General features: G+C 45.0%; 1 protein-coding gene across 1 annotated transcript in view; it reads right to left on the reverse strand.

Annotated features, from left to right (window-relative positions):
* Positions 1-22,752, reverse strand: part of LOC137437204 (protein bicaudal D homolog 2-like) — a 200,082-nt gene that overhangs the window by 121,271 nt on the left and 56,059 nt on the right. The window contains exon 2 of the mRNA XM_068131569.2: positions 9,352-9,564. Coding sequence (XP_067987670.2) covers positions 9,352-9,564 — 213 coding nt within the window. The remainder of the gene's footprint in view (positions 1-9,351; positions 9,565-22,752) is intronic.

Genomic DNA, 22,752 nt, shown 5'->3' on the forward strand with positions numbered 1-22,752 from the left:
CTTTGCACAAAAAAGGTGCAAAAACAGATCCCAGCAACTACAGACCAACCAGCCTTCTCCCAATTATCAGCAAAGTCATGGAATCCATCATTGCTTCAGATATGAAATCTTTCCTCTTCTCCAATGGCTTGATCTCTGATCATCAATTTGGTTTCAGACCTGGACACTCTACTCTGGACATGCTGCTTCTGCTTTCTCAACAATGGATGGAGGTCCTCAATGCCAAACAGGAAATTAGAGCAGTCTCCCTTGACATATCACGTGCCTTCAATACGGTCTGGCACCCCGCTCTGCTCACCAAACTCTCCTCTTTTGGTATCCATGGAAATCTCCACGCATGGCTGGCGGACTTCCTCTCTAGTCGTAGTCAACGTGTGGCCCTGAATGGGTTTCTCTCATCTCCTCTTCCTGTTCAGGCTGGAGTTCCGCAAGGCAGTGTTCTGGGCCCTGTGCTTTTTATGGTCTTCATCAATGATCTCTCTGACTCTCTTAAAAATCCTCTGTATCTCTTTGCTGATGACTACTCTCTGTCGCTCCATTCTTCATCCCTCAGATCGGCAGTCTGCTGCCTCCTCACTCTCTGCAGACCTGGACAAAATCACAGACTGGGAAAACAAGTGGACCATGTCTTTCAATCCTGACAAATCTCACACTCTTATGATGTCTCTCCGAAAAGACCGACTGGACAACCCTCCCATCCACTTTCTGAATAATCCTCTCCAAGAAGTTCTGTCACTCAAGCTTTTGGGTCTCACTATCTGCCATGATCTTTCCTGGGAAAACCACATTTCAAATCTCGCCTCCAAAGCCAGTCACCGACTGGGCATCCTCCGTCGTGCGAAGTCCTTCCTTGGCACACCTGAGCTCCTCACCACATACAAGGCTTTCATCCGCAGCTCAATGGAATACTGCTCTCCCCTCTGGGCTGGTGCTCCTGCCTCACACCTAGCTCGTCTTCACGCTGTTGAAACCAAAGCATTCAGAATCATTGGAATCTCCCGCGATGAAGCTAACTCCAAGGGCCTCTCACTCACACTCACTGCAGGCAGGTTGGTGGTCTTTCCATCTTCTACCGACTCCTCTCTGGCCTTTCCCCCCCAGCTCTCTCTGGGCTCTGTCCCACAAATATTCCTACAGGTCGCACAAGATCTGCCTGCAACCCTCCTATGGTCAAACTGCCAAAATCAAGACTCTCTGCTCACCTTCACTCCTTCATTCCTCTTTTCTCCCGCCTCTGGAACAAACTCCCTCACTCTCTTCAATCCCACTCCACCCTCCAGGTCTTTAAAACAGCTGTTCACCACCATCTCTTATCTTCCCCCATCCAAAACCTTGATCTTTTCTACCCCCGCTAATTTCACCCCAATTCCACTTTTTTGAAATACCAACTTCTGTCCTGGAAGTCCTTGGTGTCCTTGTGTTTTATACTTCTCGCTCCACCCCCCCCCCCCTTCCCACGCCTCCTCCCCCCAAGCCCTCTCCCTTCCACACATCTCCCTGCTCTCAAATGTTGTTTGTGTGCTTCCCCTTCTCTGCCCATCTTGTTTTCCGCTCCCTCTTTTTATATATTTTGTTTGTCTGGTTGATTTGTTTGTGAAGTAAATGTTAGCTCTTTCACGAGCCTCGATTCAGTATACAAAAAAAAAAAAAAAAAAAAAAAAAAAAAGAGCCAGGAAAGGTTAAAAGAGTTGGAATGGAAAGCCGAGGAAAGCAGAGCAGAGGAAAGAGCAGAGGAAAGGAGAGCTGAAAAGGAAGCAGAGGAAAGAAGAGCAAAGGAAAGAGCAGCACAGGAACGAGAACTGAAGGAAAGAAGAGCAGAGGAAAGAGCAGAGGAAAGGAGAGCTGAAAAGGAACTCGAGGAGAGAAGAGCCAAGGAAAGAGCCAAGGAAAGGAGAGCCAAAAGGGAGTTAAAGGAATAGGACATGGAGTATCAGAAGGAACTTAAACTCAAGGAGCTGGAATTACTGGGAGAACGGAGAGAAGTAGTATCCATGCCGGCTAGTTCGACAACTAGTGAGAACTCTTGGGATGTTGGTAGGCATGTGAGGCTGGTTCCACCCTTCAATGAAAAGGAGGTAGCCAAGTTTTTTTTACATTTTGAGAAGGTGGGTCAAATGCTAAAATGGCCTGTGGGGTCCTGGACTATGTTAGTGCAAAGTGTTCTGGTGGGTAAAGCTCAAGATATCTATTCGGCTTTACCGATTGACCAATGTGCAGATTATGAGATAGTGAAGAAAGCCATTCTCAAAGCCTATGAATTGGTCCCTGAAGCTTACCGGCAAAAATTCAGGAATGCCAGGAAGAGGGAGAGTGAGACCCATGTGGAGTTTGCCAGAATGAAGGAAACCATGTTTGATAGGTGGTGTGACTCGAAAGAGATTGGGAAAGACTTCAACCTGTTACGACAATTGATCTTGGTGGAGGAATTCAAACAGTGTGTCCACGTGGACATTAAAGTACATCTGGATGAGAAGAAAGTACCAGAGTTGTATGAGGCAGCAACCGTGGCAGATGACTATGCCTTGACACACAGGATGGGGTTCCACAAACCTAACTTTCCACCTAGAGTTAGCCAGGGGAGTTATGGTAAATCAGGATCGGAGAACAAATATTCATGGAGGCAGCCTAGAGAGGACTATGGGGACAAATCTGATACCACGACTTTTAGGGATCAGAAGACTGCAGTTCCAAGACATACCTATCTTCCGGGGGGCCCGAGGCAGACCACGAGTTTTTCCTCCGGGCCTACTTGCGCTTTTTGCAAGAAACCTGGGCATTTGATGTCCCAATGTTACGCCCTGAAAAGGAAAAATCAGGAGCGGAGTCAAACTAGTGCAACTCGAATGCATTGGCAAATGCGAGAAATTGTCCTTGGAGGACAGTGCCTTGTGAAGGTTCCCATGCCAAAGTTACGGCATCACAGAACGACCTTGTTCAAGAGGGTTACAAACCTTTTATTTCAGAGGGGTTTGTGTCACTGGATGGAGACAATTAACCAGAGACCTGTTAGGGTATTGAGGGACACAGGAGCAGATCAATCTTTGATGCTTGAAGGCATTTTGCCATTGTCAGAGAAGACAGCAACTGGTGTTAGTGTTCTTTTACAGGGGGTTGGTGGCTATGTTAAAGCTCCTCTTCATGTCATCCATTTAGAGTCTGATTTGGTGTCAGGACCAGTCACTGTAGGTTTACAAGCCACTCTTCCTGTAGAGGGAATCTCTTTTATTATCGGGAATGATTTGGGCGGTGGTCGAGTTTCTGGTCATCTGATGTTGGTTGAAAAGCCCAGTATGGAAAATAACACCGCACAGTTCTGCACAATTCAGCAGGAGATTCCGGGTATCTTTCCATCCTGTGCAGTAACTCGTGCTATGGGTAGGAAGCGCTCTGAAGAGAAGGAGAAGGAGGTGATGTGGATTTGGGTTCCTTTGCGATATTGGAGGAAAAGTCTGGAAGAGATAATAGGAAAGGGAGTGACATCAAGGAACTTAAGGAAAAGGTGGCATCTGAAACAAAAGAGGAAATGGAGTGTCCGTCGGAGACATCTGGGAACGAGGTTGAACAAACAGTGCTGGTCCGAAAGAGACTTGTTGAAGAACAACACGGAGATTCGGAGATCCGGAGTGTGATTGATAAAGCCGTCACAGAGGAAAAGGAGTGGGAGTGGATGGGGAAGATGGACCCCTTCACGAGTACCCGGGGAGGGTAGTTTAAAAGTAGGTAGAGGGAGTAGGTAAATTGTGGTTGGATATTGGCATCTGTGGTGCGGGTAGTTGCACGGAAGTGTTGTGTTGGGTGCATTAGTGGAGTCAATTGGCTGGGCGTGTGGCCTGTTAGTGAGTGCGATTGAATGGGCACTCCGCCACTGTTAGTATGTCGGCCAGGTGAGGCCGCAGGTAGGCTCTGGGAGCCAGTAGAGTTGTTCAATGGGGCCCGAGGATCCGGAGGACGGACCCGGGTAGCCCGACGCCAGAGAGGACGGTAGTGGGGTGAGAGCGCCAGAGGGCCTTCCCCAGGTAGGTTAGGGTAAGGAGCAGGTAAGCTCGGAGACGACTGCAGTGGCGGAGGTGTGCAAGTGAGCGGACCTGCTGGGAGCGCCACACGACCCAGCCCGGAAATTGTGCGAAGGCACAGGGTGAAGAATCGGGGGAGTGAGACCCCAAATTGGTGAGCACCACAGTTTGGTCAATGGGAGTTCGGTTCTTAGAACCACATAGTGTAAGATGGCCAATGGTTTTGCAGGGAAAGACCCCGGGTAGAGTAAGTGTGTTAAAGTCATTTAGAGTATAGTTAGGATTGGAATCTCTTCACACCATCTACATCCACTCACCAGGGTGACAAGACTCCACACTACCGGTTTGTGCAAATGTTTGGAATAGTAAGACGCATCATGACGTGGGGGTGACATTGTGTTTATGTTCCATCTCTTCCTCCTTAGGAGGGATTGATAAATTGATTGATGGCAAATTTGATTTAGAGGGATTGCTAACGAATTTGGAATTAGGGGAGATATGGGGAAGACAAGACGATAGCGACAAATTTGTAAAATTGTGTAAATACGGGGTAAGGGGCAAAGGTAGATTAGGTGACAGGGGGGACGGGGACATACGGTAGGGACGAGCTTTCTCCGCTCACTCTCCTGCGCACCTCACCTCTGCATTACCTTGTGTTGATGTGTACCCTTGTGCCCTTGCACCCCGCTAACTCTGCTTTGTCTTCCTTCCCCACCTATGGACCGTGCTCTCTGGGCACTGAGGGGAAAGCGTGCAGACGCCGCAGTTGTGTGCCCGCACCTTCGCTGCTGCCTGCCTGGACCGGTACCACACCTATGGACCGCACGTTGTGGCCGAGCACCACCATATGGACCACATGTCTGTGGCCGAGCACCACTGATGGACCCCACGTTTTGGGGCCTGGCATCGCTGCTAGGAATCTTGCTTGCGGACCACGGTCACGGTGGCACCTAAGCCATGCAGGTGGACCACCTTAGTTGGCCCCTGCTGGCCATAATTAAAGGAATGGATGCGTTTTGTGCCTTCTTTTTATTACCAAATAGGCCGCAAGCAAGAAGTCGTCGAGAACCAGCGGACCAGCAGAGAGAAGAAGACGTCATCGTTGCTTATTGTATGGAAATGTGATGACTGTGCACTGGATGGTGCTTTGTGTTTTTTTATTGGGTGCTTTATGGTGGTGCTTTTGGTGCTCTGAGATTGCACTGCAATATCAATTGTGCGTCTCGCAGCACCCGTGGGTGTGGTGTACCGGTGCAGTGCAGTGCATGACCGTCCCTCTTCTCAAAAACTCTGCTTTTGTTTCCCAAAAGACAGGTCCTGGGTTCGCGTGTAAATACCAAATAGTGTCTTTGTAAATAATGCTCCCCACCGTAAATGTGTAGTTTGCGAATTAATTCCGTGATTCAGTTATTCTGTGGGCGTGAATCTGTTAGATAGAATGCAACGCAGCAGGCGGGACATACTTAATTGTTTTAAAACTGTCGCACTCAGGGTAAGGTTAATAGTAGAGTGTTACTACACCTGAGTGTCACATCAAGTTAAAGTTATTTCGGGCCGGGACGGCCCTGGAGGAGAGACGGGTGCTGTGTTACGGTTTTTAGAACCTTCACTTTGTAAAATAATAATTCTTGTAAATATCCCCCTTTGTAAAGGCCGCACCCTAGTTAGGTCATATTGCAACACGTAGGACACCATAGATTCTTCTTTAGTTATTTCATTAGTATGTGTTTCAGGTAAGGATCTGTTTCCAATAGTTTGACTGCGTTGTATCTAATAAGATAGGCCCCTTCAATTATCCCCAATCATCTCTCTCTCTCCAAAGTGCCAGTAGCCGTATTGCAGCGTTCGCTGCCCTTTCTGTTTGTTTGCTGGCCCCAAGCCGCCATTACGCACACGGTCAGAGTGGGAGAAAAAAGGAGGAGCGGCCAGGAACACAGGCGTGGCCCCATCGACGCGTCACGAGGGGGGTACGAATGAACCCTTGTGACCAATCCGGGCCGAGGTGTGTTCACGGGTAGGCGGAGCAAAGCGGACGCGGCTTAATACGTGAGCCTTGCAATAAAAGGCGAGCGCAAAGCCCCTTCACAGGAGAGGCAGCAGATGAACACGACGAGTCGTAAGGCAGGAGAGTGGGTCCGTTGACGGCGACAATACCGCAATATATACGCATTGTCCGACCGCGTGAAACCGATACGTGCAGCTGCCGCCGGGTTTCGCCTCAAGCCCGGAGCGCGACCTGGAGCGGACCTCGACGCTGTGCCATCTGCCCGGACCTTCCTGCCCTGCCATCTGCTTGGACCTTCTCCCCCTTCCAGCCATTCCTTCCTGCCAGTCCCTATTCGTGTAAGTATGTCTGTATTGTCAGGGGCGTGTTATATAAGAGTGTCTAAGGTTGCCCTATGTCCTTTTATTTCCTCTCATTGTATATTCCCTTCTTTCGTTTCCTCTTGTAGATAGTTAATAAACCATATTTGTTCTTCCTTTACCCTTCTTATTCTTTGCTTCCTCTCATCCGGTCACTTTAGTCTTTTCCCCATTGAGTACCTGTGGCACGATTTGGCCAACCGCTTTAAATCGGGTTTAGTCCCTTTGTTAACGGCTCGAGCTGCGGATTGCTAAACCGCTCGGCAAAATTCCATCTTGTCCGTGGCTCGGGCAGAAGTAGCGCCCTGCTTTGCGGCGAGGTTGGCGAAGGTATCTGGGACTCCATTGACCAGTTACCCTGGTCAACCTCAACCCCGCAAAGGAGCGCGATACCTCCTAGGACTCGGACGGCCAGTGTGATAGACGAGGGGATTAAACCCCCCTCGGTAAGGGGAGTGCCGAAACCGAGATCCGTAACAATATACAGTGGAACCTTGACTTACGAGTGCCCCAACTTACGAGTTTTTCGAGATACGAGCCGTCGCTCGGGCGGTTTATTGCTTTGAGATGCGAGCCGAGATCTGAGTTACGAGCTTTCGCCACCCGGTCACGTGGTTATCTTGCCGTGCAAGTACAGTATCTCTGTCGTATAGCGCTGCATTTTTGTTTTCGCATGTTGGTTATTTTGAGTTTACGCCACCAGGTGGGTTCTGGTCACGTGGTTATCTTGCCGTGCAAGTACAGTATCTCTGTCGTATAGCGCTGCATTTTTGTTTTCGCATGTTGGTTATTTTGAGTTTACGCCACCAGGTGGGTTCTGGTCACGTGGTTATCTTGCCGTGCAAGTACAGTATCTCTGCCGTCAACTTGTTCAGAGTGCCGGCGATAGCTCGCCTTCTCTTTGTGGAAAACACGGTACTGAGAAGAAGAAGAGGATGATGTGCTTGGATATAAAACACGCAATCGTCGAAAAACATGAGCGAGGTGTGCGTGTTGTCGACTTGGTGAGGCGGATGTGAAGGCAGCTGAAGATTTTATTATAACTGAGAAGAAGAAGAGGATGATGTGCTTGGATATAAAACACGCAATCGTCGAAAAACATGAGCGAGGTGTGCGTGTTGTCGACTTGGTGAGGCGGATGTGAAGGCAGCTGAAGATTTTATTATAACTTTTGCCGAACTGATAGAAGCCGAACGATACATCCCCCAGCAAATCTTCAACTGTGACGAGACAGGGCTCTTCTGGAAAAAGATGCCAAGGAGGACGTATATAACGGCAGAGGAGAAGAGCATGCCAGGCCACAACTTGTTCAGAGTGCCGGCGATAGCTCGCCTTCTCTTTGTGGAAAACACGGTGAGATCCTTAACATCCAACAACTAATGGGACGCAAACGGGGCGCCCAGTTTAGCGGTACACACATTGATGAATCACCCTGCCTGTGATTCACCCATGACAGGTTATAGCTGGGTCGGGATTCAAACCCAGGCTGGACAGTTTAGACTTTAGAGTCAAGTGTGCGTACCTCCAGTCCAGGCCATCCTGCCAACTTGTATGCTGCATACAGGTGAAATATAAAGCGCGAGATATTTTTATATATACTGTATATTTTTAAAAAAATTGGTGTGGTTTTTGGCGGGCTGGAACGGATTAATAGCATTTCAACGCATTTTAATGGGGAAATTTGATTTGAGAAACGAGCAATTTGAGTTACGAGCTCGGTCACAGAACGAATTAAACTCGTAAGTCAAGGTTCCACTGTATATTATTTATATATATATATGCACAAGCTATTTCAGCTGGACTTGTCACAATTATAAAATCCTCAGAATCACCTCTCCCTTTTGCGCAATCAAATGGGCTTCAGATCAGGTGTGGTGCTAATAGCATCGGGACATCCATGTAGCACCATTGGTCGAAGCCCAAACCCCATTAAATTGCTAATATAAAAGATCAATTTATTGAGTGATACTTCACAGTGTAAACCATACTCACACACACTTGTGTTCCTACTTTTTTTCGAGAAATGTCACAAAAAATGGCAGCTTGAAGCCACCGTGATAAGCCAGGGATCTTGGCTCTATTTCTATGATGAGCCTCTATTTCGATTGAAAATATGAACAAAACATGCCTACAATACAAGCAGGAGAGTGGGACTGAGACACTGCCAACACAAATCAAAAGTGACAGAATGATGCAAAAACAAGTGTAAAAATTGGCAAAAAGTATGCATAAAAAGAGGGATTAAGAAGGATTAAGAGACAGTATATCATGGGCTGGATTGCTTGTGGTGCCAACCTATAAATTAGATATTCCAGAGATTGCAAAACAATGTACGAGTGGGAAGGATACCCTAAATATATGCAAACTCCCCCATTAACTGTCTAGCCTGTGTTCACATCCCGACACAGCTATAAACCCCCATCTTGGTGTTTCACATGCAAAGCTCTGCATCAATGTGTTTGTGCAATCATTGGAGGACCCATCTGTCTGCAGCGCTCGTTGGTGGACATTAAAGGTCCCTCGGTGTCCTTCATAAGGACGAGGCAGGTTATCGCCGGTACCCCCAAAAACTACAAATTCCTTACATATTTAGTTGAGTGACGAGTGAAGATCTGTCCAGGATTTGTTAGAGCATGGAGACGTTCTTCGACTCGTCATGAACACGTCGTTGCCTTATCAAGAGTATAGGCCTCTATTTCATTCCAAAACTGTATTGTAAAGCCTCATGATTATCAAAATAACATTTATTTCTTTTTTTAAGCTATTGTTTCTTCAAAGTAATCTCAAAACGTTTTAATTTAAACAAAAATCTGATGTGCTGCATTGAAAGCTAATTTGTAATGTTTGGTTTATCGGTGACTGTGGGTGGTGAACGAGGCCTCATTTGTGGGATTAAAAACCTCAAGAACACTGTGGAGTTAAATGACAACGACTTCTTACCCACCACCCAGAAAATCCCCTTGGACCTCCAGACCTGTGAGAGTTGCTGACTCAACGTGCCGAGTCTATCGTTGTCAGCCTGAGCACCGCCGAGCGCAGCACGCGCACGGCGCAGCTCCCCTCCGAGACCCGCGATCCGTCCTGCCAGCAACTCCTCCTGGGTGGCAGACTCGGCAAGAAGCTGCTCCTCTCGACTCTCTCCAACGGCTGCAGCATGACGACATCGCCAACGTACACGGCCAAGAGCCTGGTAAAAAAGAAAGGATAAAAATAAGGGGCGAAACTTAAAAGAGTAAAAATAATTGGGTTTGATGAAGATGTTGGGAGGCGTGTCAAGAGATGTAAGCTCGTCGAGGAAGGTGAATAGTTGGTTGGATGAATGGCCTGCTCTTGGCACATTGAAGGATGTGATATCACAAGGAAACTAGAACGGCACTCAGTAGAAAGCATACCTCCGTCTGGTTGGCCATATCACTCAATGGTGAAGAATCACTTTAAAATTATACCAGCCGGATCCGGATCTTCACCAAAATCGATTCGATTCTTCCTCGTCACACACACCCAACCTGTCCAACAAGTTTCGTCCAAATCCATCCATAACTTGAGATATCCCGCAATGTATAGTTTTTGGCCCAATCTCCCAATGGTGAAGAATCACTTAAAAATTAAATAATTATCATATCCGAATCTATATTCAGATCTTCACCAAAGTCGAATCGATTCTTCCTTGTCACACACACACACAACCTGTCCACCAAGTTTCGTCCAAATCCATCCATAACTTTGAGATATCTCGCAATGTATAGTTTTTGGCCCTATCTCGCAATTGTGAAGGATCACTTAGAAAATTAAATAATTCTCATATCCGTATTCATATTCAGATCTTAACCAAAAACGAATCGATTCTTCCTTGTCACACACACAACCTGTCCACCAAGTTTCGTCCAAATCCATCCATAACTTTGAGATATTTCGCAATGTATAGTTTTTGGCCCTATCTCGCAATTGTGAAGGATCACTTAGAAAATTAAATAATTCTCATATCCGTATTCATATTCAGATCTTAACCAAAATCGAATCGATTCTTTGTCACACACACAACCTGTCCAACAAGTTTCGTCCAAATCCATCCATAACTAGAGATATCCCGCAATGTATAGTTTTTGGCCCAATCTCCCAATGGTGAAGAATCACTTAAAAATTAAATAATTCTCATATCCGAATCTATATTCAGATCTTCACCAAAGTCGAATCGATTCGTTCTTGTCAGACACCCAACCTCTCCACCATGTTTCGTCCAAATCCGTGCACAACGTTTTGAGATATCCAGCTATGTATCGATTTTGGCCCGATCTCCCAATGGTGAAGAATCACTTAAAAAATTATAGTAGCCGCATCCGAATCCAGATCTTCACCAAAATCGAATCATGTCGTCTTTGTGGCATATGCTGCATCTCTGCCTAATTTCGTCCGAATCCGTCCACAACTTTGAGATATTTTGTTCACAAACAGAGGGGGTGAAAACATAACCTCCATCCACCTTTGGTGGCAGAGGTAATGAATTCATCCAGGTACACAGATTCACAGACTAAAAGAGAGAGGACCGAATAAGTTACGGATAAGGCCCAGGGCTTGTCGTTTCTCTTAATAAACAGCTCTTCTGATTATTTCAGCAAATTTGACACTGCTCATTACATCAGTGTGTGGTCGACTGAATGAAGATTGGACGACTTAATTTCTGTAGCTTTTGTCTTCATTTCCTTCAATGACAGTCTGTTGAAAGGTTGTCGTTAATACACGTTTCCCTTTTCACAGTGCTTCGTACGTATATGGCTTAACTGTGTAATAGTCATTGATATTTAGTCTTAATTAAACTTGATCTGGGAAATACTTTTCAAGTCCAAATGGATTAAAGTTTCAAGGCAGCTTCCTAATTCCTTGCACTCGTTAATTCGAGCCCTGGAAGTCTGTGCCCGCCTCGCTGTATCAACCGTCTAAGCCCTAAGGTTTCCATTCATGGTGTCCTATGGGTTTAAATCAGGGTTATTAGGCCACAGGTTTCATGTCGACCAGTTGTGCTGTTGGTGAAGCCATTAAATCACAAACAGCCCCTCCAGGGACTCGTGCTACCGTCAATGTGTGAAAATCCATGTGAACACTGCATAGTGTGCTCATTTGATCATGCCCTGAAAAAGCTTGGTAACCAGAACACCTTCAATCAGCAGATACACATCATCGGCATAGCAATCATCGTTTGTACGCAGAACGTGTCCGCGGGTTAGCATCCGTTCTTGCAGGGATGAAACTGCCGCTGATGCAGTGTCCCCTGAAGGTTGGAGCAGGTGTTTGTAATTTGTTCAGGGTTCCGACGATAATTCGTCGCCGCTTCACGAAGGACATCGTGGGATCTTTAACGTCCATCAACTGATGCCATCAGAAAGACGCCCAGTTGCATGTCTATCGGAAGGCCGGCACACACCGATATCTCGGCCTACCTGCGGAATACCAGGATGATACTTTCGAGCCGATTTGGGATTCAAACCCAGGCGAGACGGATCACAGAGGTGAGTGGACATACGTCGAGGTTATCCTGTCAGCCCTACATCAGCCACTGATATTACCAGGTGCATTCATCTACCCTCAGTGTGAGGTGAGGGAGGCTTTGGTCCTGCGGTTGACTAAATATGACAAGTGTGATGTGATGTCGACAAATATTTTTGTCCCAAATGTAATTTATGTACAAGCTCCACTATGAGGCTTATGATATAAAAATGTAAAGGAAAATAAGTCAAATCAGATTAAAACTCCTGCATTATGGAACAACTTTTCCTTGGAGGGAAACTATACTAATGGGCTGGCATCCGTGACTTGCTTTACAAACATATTAAGTGAATAAAGAAGTACAGAAAAGGATGGCCGCTTGCTTCATGTTCACTTGCTTCAAGATCTTTTTTATGGCGTAGCCCATAGGGCAAAGCCATCTCGAACAGTTTGTCCGTCCGTCGTATGTATGTATGTATGTATGTATGTATGTATGTATGTCCCCCTCAAACGTACACCAATCAGAGCTCAGGATCTGGTCACATGACAGGGTGATGTGATTACGTCTGAGGTCATTACGGCGGTACGTCGGCTGACTCTCCACACACCGGCATTTTGATTCCAATTTCGTTCATGCTGAACATATCGTCGAACCTGTCATATATCACAATCGCCATGCTCCACCTTTACGTTTTTCATTCAGTGTGAAACACAAACAAACCGATTGTTAAAATGACCATCAAATATCAAAAGCATCGGCGTCACGGATCTTCCAACAAAATGGTACGTATAGGTATAGGCCTTAAGCTTTATGACTCATCTTCAGACCGCTTCGGACAAATTAAGCCCAGGTTTCTAAATACAGTAGTGTATCGTTTCAGTAGTATCGTTTTCGTAATAATAATAATTATAATAATAATAATAATAATAATATAGTAAATATGACCATAACACTTTAATCCCAATGTTGTGAATAAAGTTAATGGAATGAAGCGGTGGAATGGTTCATGAATCATTGATGAGCGGTGTATGAAACTAAACCACGGAAGTAAGGAATTGGCCTCGGTTTTTTGATGGCATGTTATTAACTCAACCATTGTGGGGTATATAGATTACAGTAGATCTTCCCTCAGTTCTGCAAGTAAAACTTACCTCATGGATGTCAGGATTCCTCTAAATTTCTTTGTTTAATGTTATAAACAGCATTAGCGACTGTTTGAAAAGCCAATCATACGTGTTTGTGGTTTATAATATTTTACAAGCCCAGCTACGCCGGCCGCTGTTTGACTTTCGGTCTTATTTTGTAATCCTGTTATAATGAGGGCAACTGTACATCCAAAATCACCGGTTTCCATTCCTTGACACTACAATATCCGGTTTTATCTCATGTTCTGTACCCTGTGTCAACTGGAGGTCTGATCAACGTGCAATCAAGAGTGCAAATAAGTGCATTTCTGGTCATTCTTCGGATCGGACTAGTTTTCAAATTTACTGCACAATGCACTGGACTTTTTTTCATCATACAAAGCTTTTCGTCCTTTATCTTGGCCTTCACCTGGTCAATCCTGCATGCCGGTCCTTTCATCGGGAGAAGCCACACCTTGCTCACCATGTGCACATTGTCAAGCACCCGTAGATGAGTGCAGCTTGCTTTGGCTGAATAATAGGATGGGCATGTCTTTTTTGTTGTGCTGCCTCTCGTTGCATGGAAGAAGAATCCAAGTTGAAGTCAATCGATTGTGCTTTGGTTGTATTTCAGTTGATCAGTTGGTGCTTTCACCTGGTGTTGGCTTAGCGGTTAGGGTAGGGTGCCGGCTTGGGATCCTAACATCCTGGGTTCGAATCCCGGTCGATCGCTGAACTAACGCCAGGGGGGTTCACTCAGCCTGTCATCCTTCCGAGGTCGGCAAATTGAGTACCAGCTTGCTGGGATGAATGATCCCGGTGTGCACCCCGGTTTAGAATAGGTACACCGTATCCCTGCGCATCGAAGAGCGTGACCAAGGGTTGGCGTCAGGAAGGGCATCCGGCCATTAAAAAAAACTGCCTCAAACAGGGAACCATGATTGTCATGGGGCCCGCAAGGCTAACCCCTGCTCTCGCGGGGAAAATGGCCTTAAAACGATCATTCATTCATTCATTCAGTTGGTGCTTTCACCCTCTGCTCAGATGAAGATCACCTCAACAGTATTGAAGCTCTCTGCATAGACTTGATAACCACAAATAAATTGGCCTAGTGATGTGGGAATTGCTCATTTACCGCCGGGCTAACTTTCATGGATCACATTGGTTTTAGTAAAATTACCATAAATGGTCACTGCAATAACTCTGTGCAGTACTCATTGTACCAGCACTCTACTGCACATCACTTAAATGACGGTCACCAAATCGTACTCTTACTTCCCTTACCTCTGTAATTTCAATGTATGAGCTAAACCCAGTTTTAAGTAATAAGGCTCAACAGGTGGTAACAGTTGATCAAAATTTGAATTCTCAAAACAGCACAGTTTTGGAAAATACATAATAGCTATATATATATACACATACATACAGTGCATTCAGAAAGTATTCAGACCCCTTCACTTTTTTCACATTTTGTTATGTTGCAGCCTTATGCTGAAATCGTTTAAATTCTTTTTTTTCCCTCATCGATCTCCACTTAATACCTCATAATGACAAAGAGAAAACAGCATTTTAAAAAGTTTTTGCAAATTTATTAAAAATAAAAAACTGAAATAACTCATTGACATAAGTATTCAGACCCTTTGCTATGACACTTGAAATTTAGCTCAGGTGCCTCCCATTTCTCTAGATCATCTTTGAGATGTTTCTACACCTTGATTTGAGTCCACCTGTGGTAAATTCAATTGATTGGACAATTGAATTTTGATTGGACTTTCTAAAATCCTGATTTGGACAGGCACACACCTGTCTATATAAGGTCTCACAGCTGACAATGCATATCAGAGCAAAAAACAAGCCATGAGGTCGAAGGAACTGCCTGCAGAGCTCAGAGACAGGATTGTGTCGAGGCACAGATGTGGGGAAGCCTACAAAAAAAATCTCTGCTGCATTGAAGGTTCCCAACAGCACAGTGGCCTCCATAATTCTTAAATGGAAGAAGTTTGGAACAACCAGAACTCTTCCTAGAGCTGGCCGCCCGGCCAAACTGAGCATTCGGGGGAGAAGGGCCTTGGTAAGAGAGGAGACCAAGAACCCGATGGTCACTGGCTGAGCGCCAGAGATCCTGTGTGGAGATGGGAGAAACTTCCAGAAGGACAACCATCACTGCAACACTCCACCGATCTGGGCTTTATGGCAGAGTGGCCAGACGGAAGCCTCTCCTCAGTGAAAGACACATGAAAGCCCGCTTGGAGTTTGCAAAAAAGCACCTAAAGGACTCTCAGACTGTGAGAAACAAAATTCTGTGGTCTGATGAAACCAAGATTGAACTGTTTGGCCTCAATTCTAAGCGTCATGTCTGGAGGAAACCAGGCACCGCCTGCCCAATACCATTCCAACGGTGAAGCATGGTGGTGGTAGCATCATGTTGTGGGGGTGTTTTTCAGCAGCAGGGACTGGGGGACTGGTCAGGGTTGAGGGAACAATGAACGGAGCAAAGTACAGAGATATCCTTCATGAAAACGTGAAACAGAGCACGCAGGACCTCAGACTGAGCTGAAGGTTCACCTTCCAACAGGACAATGACCCAAAGCACACAGCCAAGACAACGCAGGAGTGGCTTAGGGACAACTCTGTGAAGGTCCTTGAGTGGCCCAGCCAGAGTCCTGACTTGAACCCAATTGAACATCTCTGGAGAGACCTGAAAATGGCTGCCCACCGACAGTCCCCATCCAACCTGACAGAGCTTGAGAGGATCTGCAGAGAAGAATGGCAGACAATCCCCAAATCCAGGCGTGCAAAGCTTGTCACGTCATACCCAAGAAGACTCGAGGCTGCAATCACTGCCAAAGGTGCTTCAACTGAGGACTGAGTTAAGGGTCTGAATGCTTATGTCAATGTGATATTTCAGTTTTTCTTTTTAATAAATTTGCAAAACTTTCTAAAATCCTGTTTTCTCTTTGTCATTATGGGATATTGAGTGTGGATTGATGAGGGAAAAAATGAATTTAAACGATTTCAGCATGAGGCTGCAACATACCAAAATGTGAAAAAAGTGAAGGGGTCTCAATACTTTCTGAATGCAATATATATATATATATATATATATATATATATATATATATATATATATATATATATATCGTTACATATTTATGTGAATGTATGTGAATTACTATTCAGGTCTTTGCTTATCAATGTGTAGTCGATTAAAGGTTGTTGTGATTAAAGGGTCAGGAGCCCTTCTGGGAAAAAGGAGACTGGAAACGGAAGAAGAAAAGACACGAGGTCCTGGAGAAGGGACGATTCTTCTTCTTCCTGGCCGAGCTCGGACGCGAGCGGTATCGCTATTGAGCAACGTAAGAGAATCGGCGTTTACAAGCCCGTCTGGCGAGAGGAGTTACCGGGACGTGTAACTACCCTTTGACACGTCAAGTCACTGTGGGTTCGTGCACGGAACCAAGCGTCCGGCACAGTTCGCCTCACCGTCTACAAGGCCGCGTACGGGTCGCCCCTTGGGCCTCGCGCGCTGGGCAAGCCGCGTGTTGCTTTGCCCGCTTTGCTTGGCCAGGAGGTGTGCGCTGCAGCCGTTGTTCCCGGTACGGGACGTGCCCGGTGGAAGCACGTCAGGAAGGGTCCGTTCCACCGCCCACGTGCGGAGATCGAACTACAGGAGTACGGAGACATTGAGAGAGACATTGACCATGGAGGGAGTCGGGAGTGGGGCTCACGTGAGGAATGTATAAGATGGCCATCTTAGAGTTACTGTAGATGAGTTTACATCTTTGTAAGATTGATTGCTGATGGTTGATGGTTGTTGATTGCTCGGGGAATATATCCTTGATTATTCCGGATCCTTGGTGTGGGGTTTCTTATTGATTGGAATTCATATTGATTGCGTTACGAACGCGCATAACTAATAGATCTTTCTGGCGGAGTTCCTCTCACGGTCCGGGGGTCACCGAGACCAGGTAGTCACCGGGAGGACCACGTAACAGAATATATATATATATATATACATATATATATATATATATGAATGACATGATGGCACCAATGCCAACCTGGTCCCACACTGAGTGTTGCTTTTCTGCTGAGACGAGTTTGAAACATTCTCGTGAATCATTAAAGATGGCTGACCGTGCCACATCACTACCACAAGAAAAGTATTCTTGATATTATAGCCGATAGAGTAATTAAAACAAGCGTTACGCCTAGGTCCCCCGTCGGGGAAGTGATGCAAGTTGACAAAGTGGAAGACGCAGAAAACATGCCATGATATGATATTTCGCTCGCAAGGTTCAGACATACATGGAGGCGGCCATCTTGGATTTTGACGTGGCGACCCAATTTTCAATAGCCTTCTTCCTTATGCCTAGATACACCCACACACCAGATTAGAAGTTGGTACTTCGCTTATTTTTCAAGATATTTCATTCACAGGGTTCAGACATATATATGGTGGCGGCCATCTTGGATTTTGACATGGCGACCCAATTTTCAATCGCGTTCTTCCTTATGCCTAGATACACCCACACACCAGATTAGAAGTTGGTACTTCGCTTATTTTTCAAGACATTCCACTCACAAGGTTCAGACATACATGGCATCAGACATACATGGCGGAGGCCATCTTGGATTTTGACGTGGGTTGCACCCACACACCAAATTCGAATGCGGTCCTTCACTTACGCACGCACGCACGCCCGGACGGGAAAACCATAGTCCCCCTTTCGCTCCGCGGTGCGGCGGGGGACAAAAAAGGGTATTCACTGGCAATTGAAACACAACTCCAGTTTTGTACATAACATTTCCTCTGTTTTGGCACAGCTTAATTAAGGCCGTAAATGTTGATGGAAGTGACATTCGTCAGAGACCCTGCTACGCTGATCACGATGCCATGGTAATGCTTTTAAATGCAATTCAACGGTGCAAATTAAACAGATGACTTCCTAATAATAAGCAGATGTATCAATTCACAGTTTGATGTTAGATTTTTTAAAATCTTGATATAAAAGGTACATTCCTGCCCAAGAGAAATATAAATAAAGGGTTTCATTAAAGGTCCATACATGCCAATATTTCAGTGACAACCGAGTGATCGGTTGTCGGATTGGCTGTGCCTCAAATGTCACTGATATGCAAAGTTCTGTGCCTTTCGGCAAACCTTCATCCTTTCATCTTGCTTTCCTTTCTTCTGACTTGTCTTCCTTGTTTAACTCAGATCATGAAAATGCATTTCGTTCTTCTACAACCCTTGTTTACATCAGATAAAAAGGCATGAAACCATGTGTAAAATATCAGAAGAAATAATGCAATGCTTCCTGCTCTCCCAACTTGGCTTTTTTGCTGTTGGAAATACCCAGATATGTGTTTTATCAAGACACCACGGACACTAATATTAATCAAGATTCAACATCAAAAACAGAAAATGGCAAGCCTTCACCAATTTACGCATATTGTCACGTGGACGGCAACTTCCATACAGAACACAACCACACCTGGGTGGTTACCGTCACGCTGAAGCTGAGGTTTCAGTGATAGCCAAATGATCACTATTTTGCACGAGCCAACGTCGAGCAGTCGATCCTGATTCAGAGGGGGGTGAATTACCACACGAGTTATAAACCAGAACTATTTGGAATTTAGCCCTCCAGAAAACCCTAAATAACCAATTGTCGGAGTGAAAAAATTGTGTCAACATGAGGCAACCAGTTTCTTGAGGGATAAATAAAATAATTTATTACAAAATGTACGATGACACAAATCTCAACCATGAATAAATCACTATTCTCTATCGGTGTCACACGCATTCGCAGGGCATGGAGGGAGCGAACTCTCTGGTTGGGGGTGGGATGCATGGGGGGAGGGGGGGGAAGGAAGCGTGCCCCGTCACGTATGCCTTCTCCGCCCAGCTCAACATCGGAGAACAAGTGGATGGAACACCTTAACCGAGCGAATGTCCAAATAACCTCGCAGGAAACAAAAACTCATTCCGTTCGACCCCCGCATCAGAACACAATTTCAAAACAGCTACATACACATACACAGAGTCAAAGTCCTTAATCTGACTATTACTGACTTCCCCAAAAACATATTTTGGCTCAAAAGTTGGCAATCTCAAGATTAAAACACATCTAACATAAATACTATGATGGGAGATTTGGGCTGAGTATGGGGGTTATAGTGGAGTCCTTAATATACAGCAGACTTATCAGATCCTTCAGAAGAGAAGATGGTGCATGACACTGGACTTCACAATACAAAATATCCTCAACACCCAAGTATGGGATTTACCACCCTGTCTCATAAGGAAAATCTCAATGAGGCCGTGATGTCGTCTCGGCAAACAATGGCGGGCATTGGAAGAAAATATGCATTTTCATGAACGTGTGAGGAAGGGGAGGAACAAAAGTAACATTTTCCATGAACAAGTAAAGCACACAAATCGTCCAAGTGACATCGCTTTAACACACTTCTCTTTAGTATGTTGTCGAGCCAACGATATCTATGAGCGTTGTGAATTTGGTGAATGTTATCTTTCATTCCAATTTAAAATATAAAACGCTAACATTTTAAAATGCAAGAAACTGGCACTCGTTTATGCCGGACACAATATCACACACCCACAACACCCGATTTCACACACAGACACACACAGACACACACACACACACACACACACACACACACACACACACACACACACACACACACACACACACACACACTCACACTCACACACACACACACACACACCTTGAAATTCTGCCTCATGAAAATAAATGTATTGTGTATCGTTTTTTCCAAAAACCGGAACGCCACAGACACCAAGACGAAACACTTAATGCCTCCCTCCGGGAACCATAATGATGAAGTAAATTAAACAATGGAACAATTATTTAAATAAAAATTAAATACTGCAATAGAAAAATTAAATAAAGAAATATTGGGAAAAAATAATCAATGAAAAAACTGAAATAAATAGATATCTTAAAATTAAATGATCAAAAAAAATAAACAATCAATAATATAATGTGGTGTGTGTGTGTGTGTGTGTGTGTGTGTGTGTGTGTGTGTGTGTGTGTGTATGTGTCGTCCATAACTCCAAAACCATGAAACCCAGCGACCCCAAACTTTGCATGCATACTTCTTGACCTCCAAGAGAGCGCATGAATAAAAACAGGCGTTTTGAGTGTCAAACACCCTTCTTGTAGATGATTAACGAGGTGCTCTTAACAACAACAAAAAAAAGGGACTTACCAAAATGGTGCTTTGCCATCTTGGTCAGCCCACTGTCACGTCGCTGGGTTCTTAATCCGCCATTTTGTTTTGGCCTACTGAGATTGTTCACTCACTAACAAGGAATGCGAGTTGAGTTTAGACCATCGTAAGACAGGTTTCCTGCATCGGTCCTGCGGATTCGTGCAGATATTTGGAAAGATAATGGTGTCCAGAGAAGAATAATGTAAGTCTTGCGTTTGTGAGGTTTGGAGTTTTTGATTTATTAACATTTTAGAATATGGCCCATCGGCCAATGGACTCGGCTTGCTAGGCCGCACTGTTTTCAGCTAATAAAGTTGTCTAAATTAAGGTTTTGGTTAACGTTATGAACATCATTGTGTGCCTACGGTTATAAGCTTTTGGTTTATGTTCGACTGGATGATGGAAAGCTTATTAATGATGTTTTATGACTTTGGAAAGAATTTCCTCTGGTAAAAACGGGGTTTTTTTTTGCTTCAAACGTCCTCACTGGCTTATTTCAACTCGGATTTGATTTCTGTTTTCGGTTTTGGTAGTTGCTGAAACGGTTGAACACTTGAATACAACAAATTCGGTGAAAATCCGATAAATTTCGACTAATTTACCTCATGGTGTTAGTTACATAGGGTGATAGTGAATGCAGGTGACCCCAATAATTCATTTTAACTTGGATTCGTTTTCTGTTTTTGGTTTTCGCAGCAAGTTATGGTCGATAAACACACTGGTAAAACAAATTTGGTGAAAATCCAATAAATTTTCACTAACTTAAAACTTCAAGGATTTAACGTAGGAAATGATGACCATCACAATGTCAAGTAGAAACCCTCTACCCTCCCCATCCCCTTTCACTTACCCCTCCCCCCTTCCCTCCCCCTCCCTCCTATTCCCTCCCCTATACCACTCCTCTACCCTCTTCACCCCTCCCCACCTCTTCCCCTGGTATTTTTCACAAGATACATTTTAAATACGAACAAAATGCATTTGTTCATTGTACAAGACTTTATTCAAGATTATATAAAAGACTTGAAAAAGTAAGGGGAAAAAGAAATTCAACCCAGAAGGGATTAATTCATTCAATCCACAGCTTGGGAGTCTGATGCCTTATCCATCAGGCCATTGGGCCAGCACGTTGGAATTAAAATATATATATATTTTAAATGTGTATAAAGTGTATATATATGTATATTTATACATCAGGAGAAGGAGATAAACTAATTTTCAGTGTCCATGTTCAAGTTGCATACAGATAAACGATCCTATATAAAGGGAGGGGCACTTCACGCCTCCCTTTGATTATTCAAGACTATATCAATTTTTCAAAAAGTAAAAATATAAAAAATAACCACCTTTAGAGGCCATTTTTCCCCGCAAAGCGGGGGTTGGCCTTTTTCGGGAACCGTGGTTGTTGTTGTTTTTCGGTCCCCTTTTTGAAGCAATGTTTTACGGCCGGATGCCCTTCCTGACGCCAACCCTTTTTGCCGCCTTTTTAACGACAAACAGGGAATTACCAGTGAGCTGGTACTCAATTGGCCGACCTCGGAAGGATGAGCAGGCTGAGTCAACCCCCCTGGCGTTAATTCAGCGATCGACCGGGATTCGAACCCAGGATCCTCGGATCCTAAGCCGACACCCTAGCCGCTAGCCCAACAACAGGGCTTCAAAAAGTAAGAAGGAAAAAATATTCAACCCAGATGGGACTCGAACCTACAATCCCCAGTTTGGGAATCTGATGCCTCATCCATTAGGCCATTAATCTTGCACATTGATTTGGGTAATAATATTTTGCTACTCTTTCTTGGGTTATTATACATAATTAATAAATCTTATTTGTTCTTCCCTTTACTCTGATTTCCTCTCATTCGATCGTTGGCGTCTTTTCTCAATTGAGTACCTGTGGCACAATTTGGCCAACCGCTCAGGATCGGGTTTAGTTCCTTTGTTAATGGCTCGGGCTTCGGATTGCCAACCGCTCGGCAATTTCCATCTTGTCCGCGGTCCGGGCGGGAATTATCTCCCTGCTTTGCGGTCGGATTGGCACGCAGGTATTTGGGACTCCATTGACCAATCACCCTGGCCAATCTCGACCGGAAAGGAGCGTTATAATTTCCAGGATCGGGGGGGGACGGCCAGCTTAAAAGACAAGGGGATTTACCACCCCCCCCCCCCCTTGGTTGGTAAGGGGAGCGCCGACCCCCGAATCCGCAACAGTGTTTTCAGTCCCCATGTTAAAGCTGCAGACAGAGAAACGATTCCTTTTATAAAGGGAGATGCGCTTTACACCTCCCTTTGATACTAAAGCTCACTGTGAGTCTCACTGGGATAGTTCGCACTATTTTCCTGTAACAAAGTGGTCACATTGCTCTACATCAATTCCCTTGCCTTGCTTTGGCGTCATGACAAACGACCTGGCATATTGCAGTTGCACAGCTCCAGCTTAACTCAACGTGTGACCTTCTTAACTCCTGTAGAAAGAAATTAAGGTTCAACCAGAAAAACGCACACCCATTGT

The sequence above is a fragment of the Myxine glutinosa genome, chromosome 12 (assembly GCF_964187855.1).
Source record: "Myxine glutinosa chromosome 12, kmMyxGlut1.1, whole genome shotgun sequence".
NCBI lineage: Eukaryota > Metazoa > Chordata > Myxini > Myxiniformes > Myxinidae > Myxine > Myxine glutinosa.